The 25566-nt window shown below is 58.2% G+C and overlaps 3 protein-coding genes across 3 annotated transcripts; 2 read left to right on the forward strand and 1 right to left on the reverse strand.

Moving 5' to 3' along the window:
- Positions 1-372: 372 nt before the first annotated feature.
- Positions 373-7260, forward strand: BESB_053170 (uncharacterized protein; the record flags this gene model as incomplete). The annotated part of the gene is made up of 3 exons (XM_029363752.1): positions 373-3276; positions 3653-3964; positions 4063-7260. 3 exons carry the CDS (start codon positions 373-375, stop codon positions 7258-7260), a joined length of 6414 nt encoding a protein of 2137 aa, XP_029219675.1.
- A 2561-nt stretch (positions 7261-9821) lies between these two features.
- Positions 9822-17073, reverse strand: BESB_053180 (NAD dependent epimerase/dehydratase family protein; the record flags this gene model as incomplete). The annotated part of the gene is made up of 15 exons (XM_029363753.1): positions 9822-9985; positions 10256-10313; positions 10608-10784; positions 10857-10916; positions 11063-11098; positions 11607-11807; positions 12151-12187; positions 12619-12658; positions 13199-13286; positions 13598-13694; positions 14209-14294; positions 14828-14893; positions 15514-15602; positions 16290-16358; positions 16890-17073. 15 exons carry the CDS (start codon positions 17071-17073, stop codon positions 9822-9824), a joined length of 1452 nt encoding a protein of 483 aa, XP_029219676.1.
- Positions 17074-19754: 2681 nt separating this feature from the next.
- BESB_053190 (uncharacterized protein) lies at positions 19755-24648 on the forward strand (the record flags this gene model as incomplete). The annotated part of the gene is made up of 10 exons (XM_029363754.1): positions 19755-20204; positions 20498-20632; positions 21037-21298; positions 21608-21702; positions 21966-22035; positions 22580-22813; positions 23423-23469; positions 23671-23705; positions 24035-24190; positions 24537-24648. 10 exons carry the CDS (start codon positions 19755-19757, stop codon positions 24646-24648), a joined length of 1596 nt encoding a protein of 531 aa, XP_029219677.1.
- Positions 24649-25566: the final 918 nt, after the last annotated feature.

A 25566-nucleotide genomic window follows, 5' to 3' on the forward strand; every position in this document is an offset into this window, starting at 1 on the left:
CCCAACAACTCGAGCTCGTCTTTCTGTAGGCTTTTCTCACTCCCTACGTCGGGGGCCCTGGCTCAGCTCGTTTTTTTTTGTCTTTTCCAGCCCTTCCTTGTCGTTAGTACACACAACTCCCCGCTCTTCGTCCTCCCTCGATTTCGCGTGTTGTCTCCGCCGAAAAAGCGTCTGCTCCGTGCGCTGGCCGCTTCCTGCACTTCCCTTCCGCAGATGAGGCGGCGCGGAGGGCCGCAGTCGCTAGGCGACTTTTCTTTTCTCGGAAGTTAGTCTTTCTCTGGGGCATCCTGTCTGAGTCCCCGGTTGCTCTGCTGGTGTTTCGTTTCCCTCCTCGCCCTGGCTACTCTGTGCTGTCTTTTTTGCTTCGGTCCCATGGGCAAGCAGTGCAGCAAGGAAGTGTCGGTGAACGCCCGTCGCGCGTCGCGAAGAGGGGGTGACCTGTGGTCTCCGTCTGTGGGGACGGAGGGGATCTGCGTGTCCCCCAAGGTCGACGAGTCTCCTCCGGTGCCGGCAGGCGCGGACGTCCCCGACTCCTTCGAAGGGCAGGACAAGAATGGAGAGCTGAGGGCCGTGCCGGCGACGGCCGCAGGCGCCGCCGCCTCGCCCCACTCGCCCCCGAGCCGCGTCGCCTCGCTCGGGCGCATTCTGAAGCACCTTGCCTCGCGACCTGCTGCACACTCTGCCGGCGTCGTTCAGGCTCTCGCGGGGCAAGGCGCCGCCGCGCAGGCGCATCACAGAGATGGCGCCGACGCGCCCCCCCGCGCAGGCCGCGCCGCCTCTCCGCGGCTCGGCGGCGAGACGCCAGGAGCCGGCAGCACCTGCGCGCCGCCAGCGCCTGGGAGTCCGCCCTGCGCGGGGGGCGCGTCGGGCGCGTTGGGCGCCGGCGAGAAGGGCGCAGGGGGGGGTGCGGGGGGGGGTGCGGGGGGGGGGTCGCACGCGCTGCTGCCGCCCCAGGGGACGAGCAGCGAGGCCGTGGTGGTGGCGCGGACGGAGAGTTTTCAGCAGCCGCCGCACTTCCTCGAGATGAAGCAAGTCGAGGAGCTGTCTGAGACGTTCACGTTCTACGTCGAGACTTTCGGCCTGAAGTGCCGCAACCTCTCTCTGGCAAGCAAGTCGTTTCAGGCCGGCTCGCGGCTGTTCTGCACAGTCAGGTGGGGCGACTCGGGTTTTCACGAAACGACAGAGGCCGTCTCAGGCAGCGCGAACCCAAAGTGGAAGGCCAAGTACCACTTCTCGTGGAGCACCCCCGACCTGTCGAGGCTGCACGAGCAGGCGCTCGAGCTGAGTGTCTTCGAGGTGGAGGGAGCACCGCCGACCGGGGGCGCGGCGGGCGCGGTCGGCGCGTCGCCGGGGGCTCGCCAGGTGCTGCTCGGGCGCGCGTCGGTTGACCTGCTGACTGTGGCGACAGGCCCCGTGCACCACGACTTGCTGCTGTCGAACCCCGCGAAAGGCAAGGCGGACTGCGGCCGCGTCATCATCGATGTCCGCATGGCCCAAATCTGTCCGCTGATTATCAACCCAATCGAGATCCTCGTCAACCTGCAGGAACCCGCGCCGGGCGCGGGTCAGGCGATCATTGAGGAGGTCTCGGACGGCGAGGAGGAGAAAACGAAGGACGAGGGAGGCGCTGCTGAGTCCCCGGAGCGACCCTGCGGATGCACCCACCTCGCCAGGACCGCACCCGCTGCGACCCCGGGACTGCAGACCTCCGCTCCCCTCGCCTGCCGCGACGAAGGCGACACCTGCGACATCATCGCGCCGCACTGCCACATGCCCTCCGCCGCCCACGCCGCCGACGGTCAGGCGGCGGGCGACGCGCCCAACGCGCCGCAAGAGGCGAAGTCTCCAGTGATGAACAAAGAACTCTGGCAGCAGCAGGAGTCCGAGCGGCTGCGCGCGGCGCAGGCGCCGCGCGCAGCCCCGGCGGCCGCGGAGAAGGGCGGCGAGGACGCGACGAGTCTGAGGCCGCTGAGCTTTCTGGACGACGGCGGCTTGGCGGAGGAAGACGAAGACGGGGACGAAGAGGCGGCGCGTCTGCGGCAGCCGGCGAGCTCCTCGAGCGCTTCGGGTCACGAAGAAGAGCCAGGTCCTCGCATGGCGCACTGGCAGCTCTGCTTCCGACCCACGGGGGTCAAGAACCCCGCGGAGTACTTCAGCACGTGGACAGACAAAGTCGACCAGCCCTACTGGAACACAGTCGACCACTCACTTCTCACGGGCCGCTGCAGCTCCGCGCTCTCGCACCAGTCTAGCTTCGGCCGGCAGCCCAGCTTCCCGGCGGGCAGCGCCGCCGCGGCCTCCGCGTCCCCCGGCGCGCGTACCCCCGACTCCGCGCCGGACTCCGAGTCGCCGAGCCGCAAGCAGGCCGCGGCGCGGGGCTGCGTGCCCAGCGCCCAACCGGCCGCCGAGGCGGGCTTCTGCCCCGCGGCCTGCGGCTCGATCGGCGGCGAGAAGAAGCGCGTGGGCGAGCCACGCCCAGCGGATGGTGTGTCAGAGGGCGCCGCATCGGCATTGGCGCGCGAGGGGGGCGGCGGGGCTGCGGCGAACGGCGCCTCGCAGCCGCTGATCTCCTGCACCTCGCGGGCACACTACTACATGGATCGCGTAGACCAGCTGGGGACGTATCAGAAGCTCGCGGCGCTGGCGCGGAAGGGTCGCCTCGTCAGGGAGGTGCTTTACGACGACTTCCCCACGATTCAGCTCGTGACGACGATTGACCAGCTGCGGCAGAATCACCTGCACATCGCGCTCTACTCGCGCTGCTTCCCGCGGGACGAGCCCAAGTTCGCGGGGGAGTCCTGGTTGCCGTTCTTCAAGATCTACGACGCCGACGTAGTTGACCAGCTCGAGAAGCACTTCTTCGACTCGTACTTTCGCGAGAAGCTGTGGCTCGACGGGCGCTGCATCGGCGACATCGAGGGCATCATCGTCTTCCAAAACAACCCGATGGTGCGCCAAATGTACGCCGGCGTCCACACCGAGCGCGGCTTCATGCGCATCTCACCGCCCATCTTGGGCGTCGAGCACCGCAGCGTGAAGTTCGCCCAAAAGGCGCGCAGCGTGCCACGCGAAATCCAGCGCATCGCCGAACTTCACAAAACTCTCCTCGACCTTCTCTTCTCCAAGGCGCAGCACGGCCCCCAAGAAATCCTCCTCAGCATGGGTGTCGGCGGACTCCTCGCCGTCGTCGGAGGCCACCGCCAAAAACCCCAGACACCTGGCCTCGCCCAAAGCGGCACCGTGTCGCAAATGGTGTTCCTCTCAGATGCCAAAAAAGTGAGAAAAACTCCCCACAAGTCGATCTTCTCTCGCACAGGATCGCCAGACTCGCGCGGCGCGCGTGTGCGCGGTTCGGCTCTTCGTGAGCAAGCAGGAAGCGAAGCGCGGCTCGTTCCTTTCTCGAAGTGCCAGGGACGAGGCTCTCTGCGGAGTCCGCGTAGTTTTGCATTTATATTTGAAAGAACCCTGCGTGGCCTTCCTGGTGGTAGTTGGGCTTTCGAGCTGAGCCCTGTTTTGTCGTGTCAATTGGTTTTCCCCTCGTCCCTTGCTCTGCGTGGACGTCTGGCGCGGAGGCGCGCGTGCCTCGCGCCTGTGTGGGCTTTGTTATGCTTGCGTAGAGGCGTGCGTGTCCGTTGCCTCGCGTTTTTTTCAGGAGCAGGTTTCGACGGAGTTTCAAACCGTCTGCGAGCAGCTTCTGTTGCTGCTGAGTACGACTGAGGCGGAGACGCGCCGGTCGTTCATCTACGGCTCGGTGGAGGCGCTGCTGACTGCGCAGCGCGTGTTGCTTAACCTGGCGAACCACGTCTTGGAGTACATGGACTACGTGCTGTGGCAGCACCGCGGGCTCTACTGCTCGATTCTGCATCACATTCTGCGTCGCGGCGAGCTGGACATTGGCACGGTGCTGCCGCCGCAGAGCCTCTGCTGCTCCCTCGTCCCCGAGTCGCGTCTCGACTTGGCGGAGGTCTACATTCTCTATCGCTTCATCCGGCGCTCGTCCAAGCTCTTTGCGCGCAGTTCCTTCGGCTCGGTCTCCTCCTGCGCCGGCGACGAGGGCGGCAGGCGCGGCGGCGCGGAGGGGGCTGCCGCGATCGGCGAGAACGGCGAGGAAGTCTGCGGCAACTTTGGCCTGATGAAGCGCGGCATTCGGCGGCGCCTCCTCGGCGAGGGCCGTCGGGGGGGGGCGGAGGGGAGGCCGAGAAGAAGGGCGACGAAAAGAAGGAGTCGCTCCTGGGCGAAATCCTCAACAACGGCCGCGACCTCCTCCTCGACGCGCGCCTCGGCGCCGTCGCCGCCAAACTCCACAAGACCGACGGAGAGAAGAACGGCGCGCGGACTTCGACTCGCGGCGAAGAGGCAGCGGCGAGCTGCCGGTCCGCCTCGCTGACTTCGCAGCAGCTGTCGGGCTCAGCGGGCTGGAAGCGGGGGGGATCAGGCGCGGAGGAGTACTGCTTGCCGGGCGCCCCTGAGGTGGTGAAGTCCTCTGAAGGCGAGGAAGACGAAGATGATGAAGACGACGAGGAAGACGAAGAAGACAACGACCTCTTTGGGCACTTCCTCACGACCGCGGGCGCCGACTCCTCCAGCATCGCCTCCGACGGCGCCGAGCAGCGCGACGACAGCGAGAAGGTCGACGCACCCCCTAAGGAGGGCGAGGGTGAAGGCGAGGGCGAGAGGGAGGGGGATGGCGAGGGTGAAGGCGAGGGCGAGAGGGAGGGTGAGGAGGACCTGCACATGCAGGCGGAGACGGCGGCGTCTCCGCTGCGGGGAGACACGCTGCTGGGCGCACCGGCTTCCTCGCGCCGGAAGGAAGACGGCGCGCGGCGTCCGCGGACGTCGACGCTGCTGCTGTCTAGCGCCGGGGCATCACTGCGGGCTGCGCTCGCAGAGCTGGGTCTGAAGGCGCAAGGTGGCGCGGGGGGTGGCGGCGACTCGGGGAGCCCGCGGAGCGGCGAGCCGGAGGGCGGGGGGGACATGGATAAAGAAGACGGCGAGAAGACTGTCGTCTCCGGCCCCAGTTTGGTCGGCTCGGCTGTCGAGGCCAGCTCGGGAACGGCGACGCTCGAGCGCGGGGTGACGGCGTCGGATCGACTGCGCGTCTTGGCGGTGCTGGCGCGGACGCTGACGGGGGAGAAGAAGGTGCAGGTCGCGCTGCACCACAAGCGGATGAAGATTTGTCGGCAGTACTTTCTGCTGCTGCATCGGATGCTGTGTTACGCACTGAACAACTTCTGCTCAGACGCGATCTTCGAGGGCCAGAAGAAATACATCTCGGTCTTTCTCTCGATTGCGTATTTCCGCCTGCCTTCCTTCCGCGAGGAGCTGCTCGCCTGCCTGTTGACCGAGGAAGAGCGCGAGCTGGACATCGAGGAGTGGCGCGGAACGGAGTACTCGCTGGACGCGGCGAGTCTGCGGCGCATGGAGAAGTGGAACCGTCACTGCGAGCTGCGAATCACGCTCGACTGGGGGGCCTTTCACGCGTACCTCAAGTCGTACTTTGGCGAGGCTGCGGTGACCAAGTGGACGGGGCGGCTGGGCGATCAGAGCGCGCCGGTGCCGCTGACGTGGAAGTCGCAGTTTGCCCAGCGCGGCGCGCTCTTCTTCTCTTTCCTGGAGCAGTGGTGTCGACACGTCTTCCAGTCCGCGCCGAGTCCGGAGGCACTCACTTGGCAACAGCTGCCCGGCTACGCAGTGCTGCTCAAGGCGCTTCTGCTGGAGATGAAGTTCCGCCCCGTGACCAAGTACCCCGACTCGCTGCTCAACAGCAGCGGGGCGATGCTCGCGAACGAGAAGCTCCTCTCGGTGTTCAGCAAAGTCCTGTTCCTGAAGACCTCCGTATACAGCTCGCCAGCGGTCTTTGCGGCGCTCAACTACGTCGACTACTGGATGGAGGTGCTCAAGATTCGCGGCCAGGAACTGCCCAGCAGCTTCGACTTCAACTTTCTCCGCAAGGGCCTGGACATCGTCGTCGCGTCCGACATCTGCGTGAACGCCGCCAAGGCCGTCTGGTTCGTATACAAAAACCTTCCACTCTTCCATCGCGAACACCTGCGCTCCATCGTCGTCGACTTGATGCTCCACAACAACTTCTTGCACCTCTTTCTCAACTGGTCCTGGCTCGTCCGCAAATCCTTCATGTGGTTCCTCCTCTACCGCCTCTGCGAGGGCGCCCGAAAAATCGTCACGCGCACCAACAGCGTCACCTCAGCGAACGCGGTCGCCGCCAGCGCCCTGCTGCAGAGCATCACGCCCCCGTCCACGGCGCCGCCCAAGAAGGAAGAGGAGAATGGCGCCCAGACCCAGCAGGCGGGGACGGGAGGCGAGAAGGACCGCGACCGCGAGAGCAACGGCGCCTCCGCTGTCGCCGCCCTCCAGGCCGAGCTCCTCATGACCATTCGCCTCAGTCCGGAGGAGCGCGTCGTCTTCCAGGGCTACATGGTGCTCGCGAGCTTCCTCAAGCGCCTCAACGCGCCCCTCGTCTTGCCCAGCTACGCCACCAAACTCATCGCCCACATTCTCGAGCTGCAGCGCCAGGGCCAAAACCCCACACACCCGTCCCTCCAGCCGGCCCTCGGCCGCGGGAAATTCCGCTACAACCCGACGCCTGGGTGGAGCCCCGGGACCCCCGGCGGGCCCGCGGAACGTGCCGAGAAGGGCCCTGCGGCCGCCGGCCCGGCGAGCGAAGAGACCGCCGAAGACGGCGGGGCGGGATCCGACGGGGACACCGGGGCCGGCGCGACCCCGACCGCGGTTGGAGGCGAGGACGTGGAGCCCAAGGACGGTTCGGAGACAGGGCGCGCGAACTCGTTGGGCGGGGGGGAGGCCACGGCCAGCGACGCCGACGAAGGCCCGGCGAGGCACGCGTCCGCAGGCGACGAAGCTTCTTCGGGTTCTGCGACGGGGGCGGCGGCCCCAGGGGGCGCCGCAGCGCGTCCGTCTGCGACGCCGTGTCTGCGAAGAGACAGCGGAGACAAGGGCGCGGCCGGCCGCAGCGCGGCGAGCCTGTTGCCGCCGGCCGCTGGCAGCGAGATCGCCTCGACGACTGGCGGCGTGGAAGACGTTGACCTGCGCATGTGGGCTGAGGGCCTTGTGGAGCTGCCGCCGCACCTTCAGGTCTACGCGAAAATCGCTCTCAAAGAATGGCACGCGGAAGTCTCGGCGTACCGCGAGTGGGTCATGGCTGGAGCCAGCCCGCTGCCGGCGATGCACATCCCCGCGTCGCCCCTCGACTCTAACACCGACGTGCCTCTGGACTCCTAGGCGCCCCGCGAGCGACACTCGCGCCCACGCTCGCCCAGGCTAGCGCGCCCGCTTTTCCCCCGCAGGCCACCGACTATAAGCCGACACAGTTGGCGAGCGGGCGACTGCAGGGCGTGTGCACGCAGAAAAGGCCCCGCGCGCGCAGCGTCCCTGCGAGGACTCGGGGGCCTGGCGGCAGGCAGGCGGCACTACCGGGAGAAGGCCGACTCCGCGGCCGCCGCGAAAGCCAGAGTGGAGGAGGCGGTGAGCGACGGGCGCCACCGACCCCCCCAGCGAGGAGAGAAGTGGCGACTGGCGGCCTCGCAAGCGCACGAGGGAAGTTGCCAGTGGCGGGGGGGTTGCATCTGGCCCCGCACTGGGCGAATGAAGAGGGAGAAGAAGCTCGCTGGGGAGGTTTTCCCGCGGACGCCGCACGAGAGCAAAGGCCGCGGCGTCCCGGAACCCTGAGAGGTAGGGAGAATTGATTAGTGGCCTGGCGAGGCGCGGAGAGAGGTCGTGCGAGCCTCTCACTCGGCGTAAAACAGGTACACAAACTGAGAGAGGGAGATGACCGAGGGGAGACGGGTACACTCTGTTAAAGACACACATGACGAGGGACTGAAAGACCGGATTTTTGTCAAGCGTATCAAGCGCGCGCAGCGACACGCTGAAGGGGACGATTCCAGTCAAAGGACTTTTCGTCCCCCAGCTGGTACGGCGAAGTCCTGCGTGAATCATCGACACCCACACGCGAACCTCTTCCAGACATCTCTAGCGACAACAACGCGTGTATCGCTGCGGAGTGGAGTTGCCTGTCCTACACGTGGATGCGACTATCCGGATGCTTGATGGCCGTCTAAGGCAACGCCATGCAGCGGCACACTTCAGGGCGACCTCACGCGTGACGCACTCTGTGTCTCGTGTGAGGCGACTCCACATGCACTCCATGTTTAGGGTTTCATCTACGTATGCGTGCATAGACCTAGTAGTAGTATGCGCGTGTCGCGTAGAGAAGACGGAGGGGAGAGGCTTGGGAGAGACGTGTGGAGGCAGTGTGTGCGTTTTTTTGCGTCGCTCTTTCTTGTCTGGCGCAAAGAGAAGACCGAACCGAGGTGTCTGTAGGGAGACGCAAGTTTTCGTTCGCTTTCTCCTTTGTCAAATAGCTGAAGAAGAGAACTCCCTGTTTTCTTTGTTCTCGCGACTTGCACAATGCACAGGAAGAGTTCGTGCCCTCTTTGTCTCTCCTTCGCGGCAAGTGAGGAGACGCATCTTGGACACTTTCTTTTTAAAGCTTTTTGTCTTCTGCCTCACCCTCGCGACAGCTGCCGCAGGACCTTCGAAGGCGCCGTCGCCCTCCAGCGCAAATCGATACCAGCCTCCGCACAGCTTCCAACTACAACTTCGTTACTGTCAAAAAACTCTCAATTGTCTGGCACTCGCACGCTCAAAATGACACGAAAACCGTGACGGAAAAGCTCTACACCCCGTCGGTACACTTATCAGCTACGCCGTTTTCTCCAGGCAACCACATGTATAAATATATTCTTATATATTTATGTGTACTTTTCATATGATCACGTGCGGGACTTCCCCAGCAGTCTCCTTTCGAAGCCCACTCTTCCTCAACCTATCTTACTGGCATCTGCGTGTCTTGCTAGCACCGTGTATCTGTCTCTCCCTCGATATCTGCCTGTCTGAAGGCGCGTGCTGGCTCAAAAAATCGACTTTCAGGCACCTCCCACACAGACCTTGGAGTCGACTTTCTGTATTCATTTAAACACTGGATTTTCTTTCTATGGATCTACTTCCAGCTTTGTGGGGCGTCGACGTGTGTCTCATACCCCGCGAGGAACCTGCTCGCGATGCGCTGCTTCGCTGCAGCAGCTCTGCGAATTGGAGAGGCGCTCTTCTGCCGCATGCCGCAGAGAAGGCCTCCCATTGGGTCACTCCGAGATCTATTCTTTCAACGCGAGAGCTGAGTCGCTAGGACTCTCAGCCTCTGCAGCTGCCCTCCGGCGCTGCGGCTCCAGAGACATGACAAGAAATACGGATTACGTTCATTCGAGGTCACTCTGCGGACGCACTGCGAGATAAAAGACCCGCGACACACCCGCCTGGCGGAACTTGCGCATGCGCTCAAAAATAGGTTTTGAAATCAAACTTTCTGCGCCCTCGTGGACGCATCCGCCGCAGGGAGACGCCGAAACGCCTTCCTTAGGGGCCTGGCAGCGACGGCAGCAAAACACGGGGGACTGTAGGCGCACAGTCCGCGCCGCCGATCTAACAAGAGGGAGAATGACTTGCGGAAAAAAACCCGGGAAAAGAGAGACAAGAACTCGCTGGCTACGAAAGCGGGAGAACAGCGAGAGAGCTGAGAGCGAAAAGACGCGCGAGACAGCCGGCCCCCAGTAGGCGACCGAGCGACGATACGCACGCGGAGTGAAGAGACACACGGAGAGGCAGGGTGGAGCCGATAGAGAGAGCCTGACTAACCAGCGGGGAGAGAAGGCAGGACAAACAGCCGCATCCAAAACAAGGCGCTCTCAGAGAGGAGCCGAGCGAGGCAAGAAGCAAACGCGCCTCTATTTCTCTTCGTCGCTGAGTGATTCATCCGAGCTACTCGATGAGGAAGAAGAGGAACTCGAGGGCGGCGACCGCGGAAGAAAACTCGCAAGAGTAGGAAAGAGACTGGCGACAGTTTGCTGCACCTCAAAGGGCAGTGTCTTGACGGCATCCGCGGCTTCTTCTGGAGAGACACGCGACACGAAAAAGCCCCGCGAAAAAAACTGAGAGAAACTCGGACGCGGAAAGCCGAGGAAGACGAAAAAGAGAAAATCCGCATGCTCGAGAAGAGCGCGGGAAGAAGGAACGAAGCCAAGGAAGAAAAAGCAAACAGGGACACGGGACGCACGCCCACGAGAAGGAAAGAAGCACCAGAAACAGCAACACAGGATGATAGCCGCCGCTAGAAGAGAGCGGAGGAAAGAAAAGTCAAACATGCGGCAGAAAAACTCACTTGGGAAGTCGCGAGACGCGGTGACCGTCCAGTCGCACGTCTTGTTGACCGCCTCGGCCTGAGGAAAAAAAATGAAGAGACACGCGAATGCAGAGAAGACGTGAGGCATGGCGCAAGCTGCGCAGGCAGAAGAAAACTCGAGAGGGTAACAAACAGACAAGAGGGATACGGCGGCGCAGCACGAGAGGAGCGAGAGCGAACGCGAGAATGAAGCTGCATGCCCATGAAGGAGTCCTCCGCAGCCGCGTCTCTCTCTCTTTCGTTCTCTACAGGAATTACTTCTCGCGCCTCGACGGCGACCTCCGTCTCCGTCTCTCTTCTTTCAAGCCTCGAACGCGCGTTCTCTGCTCACCACAGGCGTCGGAGCAAGGTTGAGCTCCTTGCGGATCTTTGCCATGGAGAGCGGCGTGAGGCGGCAGACGGAAGGGAGAAAAGAAGGGCATTTGAGACAGTCTTCTTCAATGCGCCACACGAGTGCGTCGCCGGCTTCTTTCGCCTTGCCGCTGGCCTGCGGCGCGCCCGCGGAAGCCTCGTTCTCGCGAAACACATCTGCTCCGCTGGAAAAAAACTCGGAGGACGCCGCGCCGTTCGGTGAACGCGCGGAGAGAGCCGGCAGCGTCCCTCGCGACCGGTGAAGCGCGCAGCGCATGTGCAGCAAATTCTGCAAAAAGGAAAACCGAGACGAACACAGACGAAGCGAAAAATGTGCGCTGCTGATGGCCGACACGCAACACAAGAGCGAAACGGGGAGCGAGATTCGAAAGTGAAAATTGCGATTCGCTGTCTTTCAGGAAACGCAAAGCCTACCAGGAACTCGACGAGCGTCACGGTTTCTTCGCAAGCCTGTGAAACAGCGAAAGAGACACAAGGCGAAAAACAGAAAAAAACTCCAGCAGGAATCCCTCCATGCGCGTTCAACTACGCACTCTGCTTTCATCCTTTACGTAAATATATCTATATTTATATATTTAATCTTTATATTTTTTATCCATATATGAAGTGTGCTGTAGCCGAGGCATGGGTGAGTCACAGATAGCCCTCTCGCGAGAGGATTTTCTCTTCGGGTCAGAAGACTGGAAAAAGAACTTGCCTCGCATCCCAGACTGAGTTTTATGCAATGAGTGGGGTCATCCCGAGGACGCAAAAACGTGACGTTGAAAGTTCCACTGCGCGCGCACATGAGAAAAGAGGAGTCGAGGGTGCGCGCGATCCCTTTGTATTCGTTAAACCGCCACACATGCCCACTCGAAAACGAATCAAATCGATGCGTGGAGAATCCAGGGCGTTTGTAACGGCCCTATCGCGTTAGAAATACCGGAGAATCCACCAAAGACGGCAGAGGTTCACGCACCAGATTGTAGGCGCTAAAGAGAGGTTCGTCGCCCGATGCGTTCCTCTCGTCGAGCGCCTTGTCGTCTGCAGCGGCGTTCGTCTCCGCGACGTTTTCGGAAGCGTCTTCGCTGAGCAGCGGCATCCCCAGGAGACAGGAGACGGCGCGCGCGACGTCTTCAGAGAAAGTCAGATTCATCCGCTGCGACTCGCCGGAGGGCTCCTGAAGAAAAGAGGGCACGCGCACCGGCGCCGCGAAAGCAGTCCAGCAGGCGAAAGAAAGAAGAGTCGGGAACGACGACAGAAAAGAAACTATCGAGAAAAAAGGACACTCACGAGCCAAGCAGGCTGGGACGAGCCCAGCGCCAGAAAAATCCGACGCTCTAGATGGAAGTAGCGCATATACCAGCACCCGTCGAAGAGAAGGAGAGACCGCGCTAGAGAGGAAACCAAGGAGTTACGGCGAACACCCCGGTGTGCGATACACGAATCCGAAATCCATCAGCGTTTCCTCTGCGCCACACAAATTCACGTTTCCCGCGTGCCTTTGGTAAACCCGCACTCACCACAAGAACGGGATGGCAGCTTGCAACTTGAGTCCACCTGCGAGTACCGACAAGACGAATCTGCCCACCGCGCGCTGCACTCGAAACAAATACTCGCCGCTAGGTGACTCCACAATACTTCTCGTTTTCAAATATCATCTTTTCCACCTCTCTCGCTCACGGCCTGTCAGTCCACACACCTGCCCGCGTCCGTACGATGAGCATAACATGCTCTGTTTCCATACTAAATCATAGAGATGCGAATCTATATTTGAGTGCGCACGCCTCTAGGTAAAATATGATTACAGTCGAATCATATTTCAAAGCCCGCGCGGCAGACAATCCTTGGAGTAAAGAAATCTTCGAGAGACGCGATACTCAGGAAGATATCCCTCGTGCTCCCGCACGAATCCGAAAAGCTCGTACACCCAGATTCATAAAAACACACGCTTATTTATTCTGTAGTTTTGCAGCACCTGCGTGGCTCACCAGAAGTATGCCCAGAATCGATCTGTATCGTCGAAGGGGCCTGCGAACAGAAGAGACGAAGAAAGACAGAAAACGCGTTTTCTAAGCTTCAGAAACAGTTCCTCAGACGGACGCGGGACTCGGGGAGAGGCCCAAGCACGCAGACCCCGGGCGTGTGTAAAAAATAACACATTTTTGTGTAAAAAACAAGATATAAGGCAGGAAAGACTCGAATGAGAACAAAACGCCAGCTCTCGATGACGTCATACTGCGACGGATAGAACCGAGCTGCAAAAACGAGAGACGAGCAAAACAACAATCAGCTGAGACAGAGGCCAAAGCGCCATGGAAGACGCACGAGTCAAGAACGGGAGAGACAGCACGATTTCGCAGCCGCACCGCACAGAGGATAGAAACGCGCGACGTCGGAAAGAGGTCAGAAAAAAAAGAGGGCGGTTTGGTGAGCAGCCACGATTCCCAGTTCGCGGAATCAGATAAAGCACTTGCGCGTCGTAGACATTCGCAGCGTTTTTCTCGCTTCCACGGTCACGCGGGTCCCCTTTTTCTTTTTAGCCGTTTTTAGGAACTCCCTGTCTCTCACCAATCACGTCAGCGAGCCGCAGCGCTACGACAGGCCGCCGGTAAGCGGACGCGGTGTCTCGCAGGAGCTCTTCAGCGGCGAGTTTGTTCTGAAAGCGATTCGATAAGAACGAAAAAGGCACACAGAAAAGGAGAAACATGTCCAGATTACGACTGCCCCCGCGAGATGAAGCTTTCGCCGAGAGAGAGATACGCATGCTCCTATACTGGCGCTTACACACAAATAGATGCATATACATATACGATATATACATATAAACATAGATATGTGCTAAATAAATAAATATGTATGGGAAATGATCCCTGCGCAAATGTCGTTATTCTCTTTGACTTCAAGCAAAGGAGAAAGCGCCGCGGGCGGCGCTCAGCTGTTTGAATCCGTTCTCTTTTCTTCACTCACGTGACCGTAACGGTCTTTCCTTCGAAGAATCGACGCCCGGTGCGCGTCGGTCGGACGCACGGCGTGGCTCTCCGTGACGCTTGGACTCCGCTTCCATCTGCGAAGAAAAAAAGAGGAAAGATTCCATGCGCGAACCGAGAGGCAAAAATGCCACAGAGAGGAGCGGGCAATCAAGGAGACACAGGCAGTGCTGCGGAGTGCAGAGAGGGAGAAAAAAGGCACGAAAGGAGACACATGCGAAGAAGAGATAGAGAGAGAAAACGCGGAGCAGCTCGATGCACGGATTTAACGAAAGTGGATGACTGGGGCAGAACGCAGAGACTTCAAATCAAAAATCCGACGCTGAGTTTTCTAGCCTTCCAAGGACCGCTTCTCCACACGCAACTGAATACGCTACCGTGAAGACTTTGATCCGCATGAGAATTGTGTCCGCGGAACTCCGCAGACGACAACAGAAGGCACGTGGAGCCGGCTAGAGAGGACATCGAAAGGCAGCTGAGAAGGAATTCAGAGAGAGGAACGAAGGCGGCTGACGAGACGCCAGCAACACAGCACGAAGAGAGTGCAGCACGCTTAATCATAAGCAGAAGAAAAGCGAGAAAGCGCCTCACAAATCGGCATCCGAAACCTCGTAGACGCTGTCGGACGAAATGTAGACATAAAGCCCGTATCGCCCGCGTAGACCATTCAGCGCAGCCTGCAAAAAAAGGGTAACACACAACTCTGCGCATGCATCGAATCGGAAGCAGTCCTACGCGTTTAACAGCCTCCAGCACTCCACAAAGCACATACGCATATGGATTATATATATACAGAAACACATCCATATGAATGTATTTGTAAAAACGTATGCATTCGATCCGCCCTCTTGGTGTATAGTCTTCACCTACGGGAGCTGCATCTACGTGACAACCACGGCAATGAAAATACATCAGTGATAGTGAGATTTCTCTGGCGTTTGTCCTCAAAACGCCACGACGAGCTCTTTCACACGCTTATGCCCTGCTAAGTAACGTTCTCTAGGTGCGGCACAAAGCTGAAACTCGAACCCGTTTACGAGTACGAAGGTATGTGGATCCTGACCACAGTCTTGACGTGCTTAAAGCCTGCTTTGATGATGGAAGAAAGCGTCGCGTTTCTAGCGCGAGCCAAAGTTAGCTGATCCTTCGAGGCTGGCAAGACTTTTTTTTGCACGCGCGCGCCCCTGATGCGCCTGCTCAGACGACGAACCTGGATGTCGCTCGGCTTATACGCGGAGAAGTCCACAACCGCCAGCCACGACCTGCCTTGCGTTGCCTAGAAGAGACAAGAAAGAGACGAAAAAGACACAAAGCCTCTAGCGAAAGCAGAGAAGACGCCTAAGGACAACCGTGCTTGCAGGTATAAAGGGCAGTAGCAAACATCTTCCGATTCAGAGGCTCGCAAAAAGAGCTATTGATGTATGCCTAGTTTCATAAATATTCACGCGGAGACGGATGCATTCTCAGACACATTCATAAACACATCTTCCTGCGTATATGCAATTTTGTATGAGTGCATGCGCCAAGGCAATTATCCAGAGGCGTACGCCCGAGTGGAAGCACACGCCGCGCATCTCAAGACACGAGTTGAGCCCATCTGCACGAAGAAATTTTCCTTGGTTAAGCCTGTGGATGCCGCAGAGAAGAAAAAGCGGGCGTCGACACAAGTGCCCGTTTCATAGCCGCTGGGTCCTCGACATAAGACGGCCTTGCGATGCATCAAACAGCCAGGAACTGACTTCATCGCGACAGAGGGAAAGCCCGCAGAAGGCAATCGAATCCGACGCTGCATTCTCGGAAACAAACAGGATGCCAGCGTCAAACGAGAAGACACCCGAGTCTTTATACTCAGACGTCTGCCGCGCGGCGCGTCCGAGGCGCGCAAGAGAAACCTACTTTTTCCTCCTCGGTGAGCTTGTCCAGACACGCCTCGAAGGCCTTCGCGTCCCTGCGGTCGGCGCGGTGGTGCTCTGCGCCTTCAGTTACTGAACTCGCCGGAAAACATAAAAAAAGTGAGAGCTCTTTGGGAAGAAAAAGCCAAAGAACGCCTTTCCAACCGACGCAGCCCCAGAAACTCTCTAAGCCCAACTTTTGGATCCACGCACAACAGAGAAAGAAGAAGACAGAGAGAGGCAATGACAGAAAGAGAGACGGAGGGACACACAGAGGGAAAGAGAGACACAATGACCGAGAGAGACAGAAAGAGGAAGGGAGAGATAGAGAAAGCGAGAGAGCAACAGCGACATGAAAAGAGCGTGGCAGAGGGAGAGAGACAGAAAGAGAGAAACAAGGAGAGAGAGAGAACGAGAGAGAGAAAAAGAGGAAGGCCACATGGACAACTGAATGACCGGAACGAGCAGAACGGCCAGCAGCACGAAAAATGAAAAGCACAAAATATGCATATATGCCGATAGGCTCTAGACGCCTCACTCAGAATCAACAAAACAGACCAGCCCTTCCATACATACATGGCTCTATATGAGACTACAGCTGTGCTTTGAGAATAGAGGAGACGCAACTGCGGCGTCGCAGTCGCGAGACAGTGGCGACGAGGGAAAGGATTCCGTGCGAAAGTGCTTCTGAACAGGCCGCGACGGGAACAACGCGCGTTTTAATACTGAGTGATTAAACGAGGTTCTATTGTGGAACACGGAAACACGAAAACAACTCACGTTTGCTGCCCCAGTACGACCGGCCTCGGTTGACAAAGACTAGTTGATAGCCTTCCTCGTGAAGTCTGCCTGGCAAGAAGGAAAAAAAAAGTTAGTAAAAAATGCAGAGGTGCAAGCCGGAGTGGTGCGCCGGCAGAGGATGCCTCGACGAAGAGAGAAAGGTAGAAACCACAGAAAGAAATTTGACAAATCAAACTCTCAGACCAGGTAGGGTGCCTCGCGCCTTCGCCGAGGCCGCGCATGGGTCGAGACGCGAGACCGTCCTGCTTCCTCGTCTTGGCAGAAATCGCTTCTTCCCCCACGGCCCCCCTGCGCTGTGAGGAGCTTATCTCGATATCCCCATCCTCGTCTTCTGCGCAGAGACGCTTCCATCCCCTCCTCGCGTTGACATGGAAACGACCAAGGAGCGACGCTGTCTAGGTGTCTAAAACCAGTTCTCGCTCTTGTGAGAGTCGCCGCTCGGGCGCCACCCGCTTGCGGAGCGTGTCAGGTCTCAGCAGCCTTTGAGGGTAAGGTGAGAGGGGCCTTGATGACGAGCCGACGGCGAGTCCTTCGCCTTCCTTTCTCGCGCAGAGGCTCTCGCCGTTCTGAGTGACTCACGCGCGACTGTGCGCCCGATGAAGGCCGTTCCTCCGAGCACCAGCACGCGCTGCGGAGGCAGACGCGCTCGCGCTGGAGCGGAGTGATTCTTCTCTCCTGAAGCTCCGGCGGGTGTCTGCCCGCGCTCTGCTTGCCCAGAGGGCGGGAGACAAGGCGCCTCAGTGTCTGCGTAGAGCGTCGCCATGAGGAAGAAAGGCACGCAGAGGAGAGAGACGAACGACGGGGGAGTGAGGACGGCAATTGAGGAGGAGACAAGCCTATGAAGCGGCGTAGAAGAGAAGAGAGTCTTGCGGGAAAAGCGAGAGGAAGAGAAGAAGGGCGGAAAGAGCGAATCATCGCGAGTGTGCGGACGATGCAAGCGAGCAGGTCAACAAAGGCGGCGCCGCTTTCGCCTTTGAGAAAAGACGAGCTTTTTTTAGCGCTCGACGACACACCTAGAAAGAAAAACTCTCTCGAACACCGCATCCCTCTCGCCCTTCGTGGAGCTATTTCTTTTATTTTTTAACGTTTTGCCTTTGGCTGACTTGCGTTCGCTTGTGAGTTTTGCGGGCATCAACGCAATCGACTCGCGTGCAGGAGACACCGCGGACAGAAGCACGCGCTCGGCGACTTTTCGCAGACCTGTACAAGCGCGAGCCGAGGTGCGCGACGTATGCCCTCCCGAGGCTTCTCTTGGGGGGGGGTAGCAAGGCATCGCAGAAAGAGAAAACAGAAGGCGAGGATTCACTAGAGGGGCTCCAAGCAAACAGAATCGAGGAAGACTCAAGAAAAACCAAATAATTCGCGCGGCGCCGTCGCGGCTCTAGTAGCCGTCCGCCGGGGTGAGCACATTCGGCGAGCCGCGAGGCGGCGGCGGAGTTGCTTGAAAAACAGAAGACGCCGTCCTCACCACAGAGAGCCCAGCCTCTCTGGTATCTCACAAAAGAAAGGCTCCAGGCGAAACGCAAGCGACGCACGAGGCTTTCCCAGTGTAGGCGCCGGCGACGGTAAATCCCCTTCTCCCTCGGGTTGTTTCTCAGCTACATCGCCCCTCCATCTCTTGATTACAAACAACCTCGCTTGCCTGCTTCGCGAATCGCGAGGGGATCTCTGGCTCCGTGAGGAACGACATCACAGGAGGCTACGCGGCGTGCGACAGGCCGCAAGTCATTTCAGAACTGTGAAAACTAGACCTTGTTAGCGGCCCTTTTCCACGGCACATGCTCGACATATTCAAATACCGAGGCATGTATGCATGGTCTGACGTGGAGCATGCAGTGAACACGAAATTGACGCCTCTAGACAGCTCGCGTTCCTGATGGCGTCCGAGGACTTTCTCGTAGCCACTTGATTCCCCAGCCACCCCCCTTCGAAACCAAAACCGCTACACATACATCCCTCTTCACATACACGCATCTGAATGTGCACGTATCCAAAGGCACGCCGGCTGACGCTTCTGGAAGCATTCTGAGACTGCGCAGATTCACGCATACTTCGCCTACATTTTTGCGCGTAGAGTGGTGTAGAGATTGGCGCAGATATGAACCGCAGACAGGTGTGTATGAGCCACGAAGCAACACGCAGGTGGCCTGAAGGTTGCATCTCTGACAGACAGTCACGGAGACTCTCGCAGGATCTTTGCAAAAGTGCGAAATCCACTGCGGCGGAATGCAGCTTAGCTGCCGACTGTCGGGCGGCGACTGGGCATCCGCGCGGTCGCTCCCCCGTGCGCTCCCTGCAGTTCAGTGCGACGTGCTCAGGCGAGGAGCTGTCTCTCCGCAGATTTCCCCCACATGAATCGTGTCTGATGACTCAGACTTGAGCGCCGTCGCCGTCAACGAAGCGCTTGGGCGCCAGCCGCGCGGATGACCTCGGCGGTCCTGCTGCATCGGTCGGAGAAATCTGAAGGGGTGTCGCTTTGACAGGTGCGCCTTGGCGTCTGTTTTTCGCAGTTGAGTGCTTTCCTAAACCTGCGCTCTGCTTTTTAAACGCCGTGCGATGGCAGAGTTCGATCGCTCGCGAAGACTGCCGCGCTCGGCCTGGAGGCCGGCGCGCGTCGCGCCGTCACTGACTTTGCAGTAGTTCCTTCTTCTTCAGGGAGCCGTCGGTCGAGCTTTCGCTTCCTCTGTGAATGCAAATCGTGAAAAAAAGTTTGATTCCTTCCACGTCACGACATTCGCGGTGCGTACGTACACTGTGAGAGACGGGAGGGAAAGTTGACAGTTCAGCGTTTTTATCTGCGTGTCGCCGCTCTCACTTGCATCTGTCTGCATGCGGTGAATTTCGCTTTCCACCAGCGTCTCTGCCCTCTTTTCTCTCTCGCTGCGCCAACAGTTCCCAATCCTGCGCATTTTGCTGAACCTTCGTCTCGTCAGCCCTCGTGATTTCTCCGGGCTTCCCGGGGAGAGATCTCGCGCGGTTCAGTCCCGTCGCACCTCGCGATTTTCTCGTGTGTCTCTGCCTCCTGTGTCGCAGATTCTGACCGCCGTTTTTTTCTCTTTTTCAAGGCTTTTCTAGCGCATAGAACTCGTTTCTCCGCCGTCTCCTCTCTGTTGTCTGCGTCTTCCTCCCTCGCTGCGTCCCGTGGCGCCGCCGTCCCCTCCAGGCCTCCCAGCCTGGTTCCCCTCTCCGTGGTGTCGCCAGACTGTGGCGGGGGGGCGGACCTGAGAACCAAGGGCACCAGCAGGCTGCCATGTGCTTCGGCTCGCGACAGTAAAGGCTGTTCGATTCCCGAGGGCCGACAGAGAGAGAGGCGCGCTGAGCGGCGACCTGTTTTTCGTCTCCTCTATCGATTTCTTTCATCGCTGGCGCTCCGTGTGCGTCTTCCGCGCCCCGCCTGCCGAGCCGCGTCGCCCTCGGCTATGTCTTCGCTCCCCCGCGACCACGATGAACGCCACACTCCCCTCCGTTGGCGGAGCTTCTGCGCCGGCGAGCGGCTCTGAGGCGTCGTTCGACATCTCGCAGCTGAAGCTCGCGGCGCAGCGGCGGCTCGAGGCGCTGCAGGCCGTCGCGGCCTCGCAGAAGGCGGTGACGCCGCGCCCGCCTCCGCCGTATCCTGCGCCCGCGCCAGCGCCAGCGCCCGCTCCTGCGCCCGCGCGCCTCTCTTTCTCTTCTTCTTCCCTGCCTTCTGCGCCTCCTGCGCCTCCTGCGCCGGGCGGCGCCGTCTACAGCGTGGCGACTTGCTCCGCGTATCCTCCAGTCTTTGCGCGCGCGTTTGCTCAAGGCTCTGAAGGCGCCTACGGCGCGGCAGCCTCGCCGCAGCCGCAGCACTTCCAGACAGCCAGCAGGGCATTCGCGCGGTCCGCCTCCGGCGCCTACGCGGCGCCCTACGCTGCGGTGAGACACGAGAAGCAGTGACACCCGAAACCCCAAAGGCGCTCCGAAGCGGGGAGAATGAGAAAGGAGAGAAGTGAAGAAGAGGGGGAAAGGCATGTGAGAGAGGAAAGACACGAGAGAACGGTAGTGATGACGGAGAGGGGGCGGAGGGAAGCGACTTGCCGAGTGATGGGGAGGACGAGAGCGTACGCTAAGAAAAAAAGAAAACTGGCTCCCGGCGTGGAGGACGTGTTCACTTCGAGCTCCGCGCGTGGCGACGCGCGTGTCGTTTTCTCTTTTGCGTGGATCCGCAGACGTCTCACGACGCGCGAGCCGCTGCGGCGCGCGAGGCCGCGCATCAGGCGATGGGAGTCGCCGCGCTCATGATTCCGAAACCCGCCGTTGCGGACGAGCCTCTCGACGAGAATGACTCTTCCTTTCCAGATGTTGTACGCCGAGGCGCAAACGCGCATTTAGCGCTGCATCGGTGTGCATGCCTGTCTGTATCCCCCATATACATGTATATATATATATATATATATATATATATATATATATATATATTGGCACGTATATCTATCTATATATGAGCAAACTCATGCAAATGTGTATACATATTCTAGATGCAGTTGGGTGTGTATATACACGAACATACGTTTATACGAGTGTAGGCATATATATGCACATAATATATATATATATATATATATATATATGTTTAGGTGTATGGGCGTTCTTTTTGTTATCGGCGGCCTGCCGGGAGGTCTTCGCGGCTGTGCGCTCGGGGGCGTGCGCGAGCGGCTGCGTCTACATTCGCGCCCTCGGCGTCGCTTTTGCGTTCTTCTCCGCGCAGACGCAGCTTCCCAACGGCCTCTTCTGCATGGATTTGCCACTAGATTCTTCCTCGGCAGCCACGGCCGACGCGAACGGCGCGCCTGCGCGACAGGATACCTGGCAACGGCTGATGAAGAAGGAAACTTTGCAAAAGATCCGCGAGCGAACTGGGGCCGCAGTCCTAGCCAGAGGGAAACCCGGCGGCGAGAACAAGAAGGGCCTTTACCTCCGCATCACAGCCGACAAGAAGCTGAAAGTCCTCCAGGGGGCCCTCTGCGCAAGTGAGGGTCCGGTCGCGCTGCGGATAGGCCTAGGCGCACCTGTCTCTATTTATGCGTACCTGTTTCCATCGATTTGGGATCGCCGACTTCTATCTGTGTCTATCTATATCTGTCTGTCGCTCTCTCTGACCCTCTTCCACTCGTTACCTCCATCACTCGGCGTGTCTGTGAGCTTCAGTTTTCTTTTTTATTTGCTGCAGCAAATCATCGCGATTTACACGCATATGGGCGGGACGGTTGGTGCGCGCGTCTCATCGCCTCTTTTTTCCAGTCTTTTGACTATTTTTTATTTTTTCGCCTTTGTTTCAGGGGATTTGCTGTGCGCGAAGCAGCAACTCATGCTCCCTCCTCACGTCGTCACGCCTTCGACATTCGACGTTGCCGCTGCGATGGAGGGTCCTGACGTAAGTTTCAGATCTCTCTTCTTCGTGAGCACCTTCGCTCTCTTCTCGCTCAGCCGTTTCTTGCCGCGTCTTCAATTTCCTTTTTGCGGTCTCCGCATGCCTCGGCCGAGGCATGCTGACACCACAAGACGGCGCATCGCCGTCGTCCGCGTAGACGTTTTCGCCAGTTTTGTTTCGCTCTGTGCCCGGTTCCCCCGGGATTCACTCTTGCATCTGGGCTTCAAATCAGCCTTGCAGTTGGTTCCGCTTGCATGCGTTCTCAGGCGGAGTTCCTGCGGAAGGTCTTCGAGGTCAGCCACGCGTTCGTGGATGTTCAGGGCCGCAACGTCTCAGGTAAGGAAAGCCGTGAAAGACTTTTTGCTCCCAAGTTTAAGAAGTTGAATACGGAGAAGAATGGCATGTCTGGCTTTTTCTCGTCTTCGGTGTGCCGTTTCAGACACGCGGCGAGACCCGCGTGCCTCTTGCGAGGACTGTGTCGCGTCCTCAGCTTCCTTCTTTTGCTCTTTCGCCTCGCCGCTTCGTTGCATCCACACACACAATCGGGGTGCAGCCTCTGATTACTCCATCCGTTTTCGTCTCTATTTCCTCTTGCTTCTTCCTCGCGCCCCTCGCGATTCGTTTAGGCGTTTCTCTTCCCTCCCTCGTCCTTCTGTGTCTTCTTTCGCTTTCTCGCCTCTCGTTTTTGTGTTTTTCGCGTGCCTTGTGTCTCTTCCTCCGTTCTTTGGTGCGTCGCGTCTGCGCTTCGCGTCCGCGTTTTTTCGTCTTTTTCCTCGGCTTCTTTCTCCCTGTGCGTGCGACGTGTTCGGCGGGAGAGATACTCTGTCTCCGCTTCGCAGGGGTGATCGCGTGCCTCGATTGTTTCGGTTTTCTTTCGAAGGGACGGCAACGGCGGCGGGCGGCAGCGGCGCAGAGGACTCGCTCCACTTTGCGATCTTTGCGCAGGACGAGAAGGCACTTGAGAAGGCCGTCGCGCTGCTCAAGTGGCGCCTGGCATGCGTGGAAGAGGCCATCAGACAACACACAGATCCTGCGAGTTTCCTGCTCAACCGCAGCCAGCCGCAAGGAATTCCAAACAAGCAATCCAACACGCTGCAGACTGTGGCGCAGGCGCGTAAGCAAAAATCGGTTTTTTGTCAACGCACGGGTCTTTCCTTGCCCCGGAATCGGCCCCTCTACGCGTCGCCCTGCGCAGATTTCTAGTCGTCAGCTACCAGTATTCACAGATATACATGCATATACATATGATTACATGTATATGTATATGTGCATCGTCTGCAGCTTGTGTGTGCATTTGCCGATCTGCGGATTTTTCATGTGTATCTCGTTGTCCCTGCGCAGCTGCGTCTCCGCGTTTGAGTAGACTTTTGTCTGTACTCTGGAGTGCCTACTCGAGTGCCACCGGCGATCTCCTCGTTGTCAATCCGTGCGGACAAGCAATCATATATTTATGTTCGGGCGTGCCCGTGCCTACATGGGCACAGTCGGTTTTATTTCTTTTGTGACTTTTTTACTCTTTTCGTCTGCTTTACAACACGCATCCCTACAGGCGCCCACAGCCCGCGCCTTATCATGCTAGCGCGAGGCGAGCGAGAGACGTGTCTCTCTTCCTACGTATAGGCGTACGTATGTATAGGTAGACTCACATGCGCGTAAAGCTGTATTTGCATGATGTGAAGAGGCTAACACCTGTGGCTGTGCTGTGGGTCGCTTCTTTCTGCAGCTTCTCTGCACGCTGCGAACTCGATGACCGTCGCGAACTCCCTGCAGGTGAGTCCGCGGACAGGAACTCGAAGGCTGTCGAGTCGTTTGGAGTTCACAAGAAACGGTTTCACGGATGAATCGGTCAAGGAGAAATGCGACTTCGGCTCTCGAAGAGCGAGATGTTCTTCTATTTATGACTGTCGTTGGCTCTGCGCGTGTGTCTGCCAACTTTTCTTCTCTCCCTCGGGCTTTGTTTCCTGCGTACAGACGGTACACCCTTCTGATCCGCGTGGGCTCCCAGGGTAGGATTTTATGCTTTTTTCGGCATTTTTCGCACATTTCGGTAACTGCAACAGATTCCCACGCGCGCTGGCCGCGCCAGAGGAAGCGAATCCAGGCGAGGCCAAGGCAGGAGACGAGCTAGAGCGGGGAGGCTCATCCCTACACGCCGAAATACATATATGTATATGTACATGCACTTTTTTATGCGTGATTTCCATCCGGTGTGAGAGGCGATTCGCACGCGTTTTTGCACCCGCGTGCGCAGTTCGATGCCTTGAATGCTTGGTCCTGTTTTCCGTCGTTTTTGTTTCCTCTGCTCATCTCGTTCGTCTGATTCGCACCGTGGCAGCCTCGCAGCGACGCCCGGCGGAGTCCAGGAGATGATCGCGAGCACTTTCTGGCAGGCAGGACTTCCGGATGAGCAAGAAATGGCTCGCCGAAGACGCGAGGCTGAGGAAAAACGCCGCCGCCGCAGAGACAAAAAAGAGCGAAGATCTCGCTCCCGGTGTGCACGACGACCCGCCACGAAGGGGAGGCGCACGCGCCACATTCGAAACTTCTCCTCTCCACTCAACTCTTAGTTAATCGACTTATATTTATACATATATATACAAATAAATACATGTATACACACTATCTACATGTATTTCCTCTTCAACATAACGTCACATATGTATGTCTATTTGCATAAACAGATAGATAGACAGATATAGATAGAGGCGTGCATATTTGTATGCCTGCAGAGTTTACGGGGCGCTAGAGTGAAGCGCGTTTTTCGAGGGTGGATTTGCGTGTTGAATTCGTCTCTTGCTGTAGGATGGATTTGCGGCTTTCGTCTGTCTTCTTCGCAGGTCGCGGTCTCCAGTGGGGCATGCCGCCGTGGCCTCACGGCGTCTGAACAAGCTGAGTTTCGCGCCGCCGCCGGACGAGATGCTTTCTGGGCCTTACGTTCCGGCAGATTGACTGAAAACTCAGGCGTGTCTCCCCCAGCGTTACAGGCATCGCTATACTTCTGTAGCTAGCAGTGGTGCAGTATGCATCGTCGTGCGCTCACTCTGACGCGCGCGTACTCACGTGTGTATGCATGTATGCATTTGCGCATGGTTATGCATATTTGTCTATGTGCTTAGGGTCCTGGCGTCTGCACATGTGCGTGTCGCGAGCTTGTGAGGGAAAGGGCGATACCAGGGCTCGGGTTGCCGGATGAGAATCGACACTGCGTGCTCGTAGAGAGGACTTCTCTAGTATATATTCATCTGTGCGCATTAGTGTAATATACATGTAAACATGGATATATGTGTATCACAGGTGCTTGGGTATGTAGAGTTACGCGAGCCACGAGTAGGTATATATATGGATGTGCGTAAATTGATTTACGCATACGCGCGTGCAGTCGTGCATGCGCATTTGGAACCCCCGACACCGTGTACTCAGTGTCAGTTTTGTTTCTGTCACGTTTTTAGCTGTTTCCTCGCATTTTAGACTCCGACAAATGCATTTTCTTTGGTCCTTTCTTCCGCCTTCTTTCTTCAAAGAAACGAAGCAGAGCATACAACTCACACAATAGCCCGCGGCGGCGGCGAATGGTGGAACCGAATGGCGTATGCACATGCCGACAGTCGTTCGTACATATATATATATATATATTTATATTATATATGTTCACAAAAAACGTAGCGGGCTGCCTCAGCGGCGCTGCCGGTCTTCTTTTCGAAGGAAGAGTGTTCCTGAGTTCCGAAAAATGCGACAGATGCACACTGAGGACTTTTCTAAACAAAGACCTCGTCAAAAAAGTGGCATAGACCACGGATTCCCTCCGCCTTATTCCGGTTATTTGCCGTGCTTGAGTGAATAACCAAAAAAAGGACAGACCTTGGAAAC

The sequence above is a fragment of the Besnoitia besnoiti genome, chromosome IV, assembly GCF_002563875.1.
Source record: "Besnoitia besnoiti strain Bb-Ger1 chromosome IV, whole genome shotgun sequence".
NCBI classification, from domain to species: Eukaryota; Apicomplexa; class Conoidasida; order Eucoccidiorida; family Sarcocystidae; genus Besnoitia; species Besnoitia besnoiti.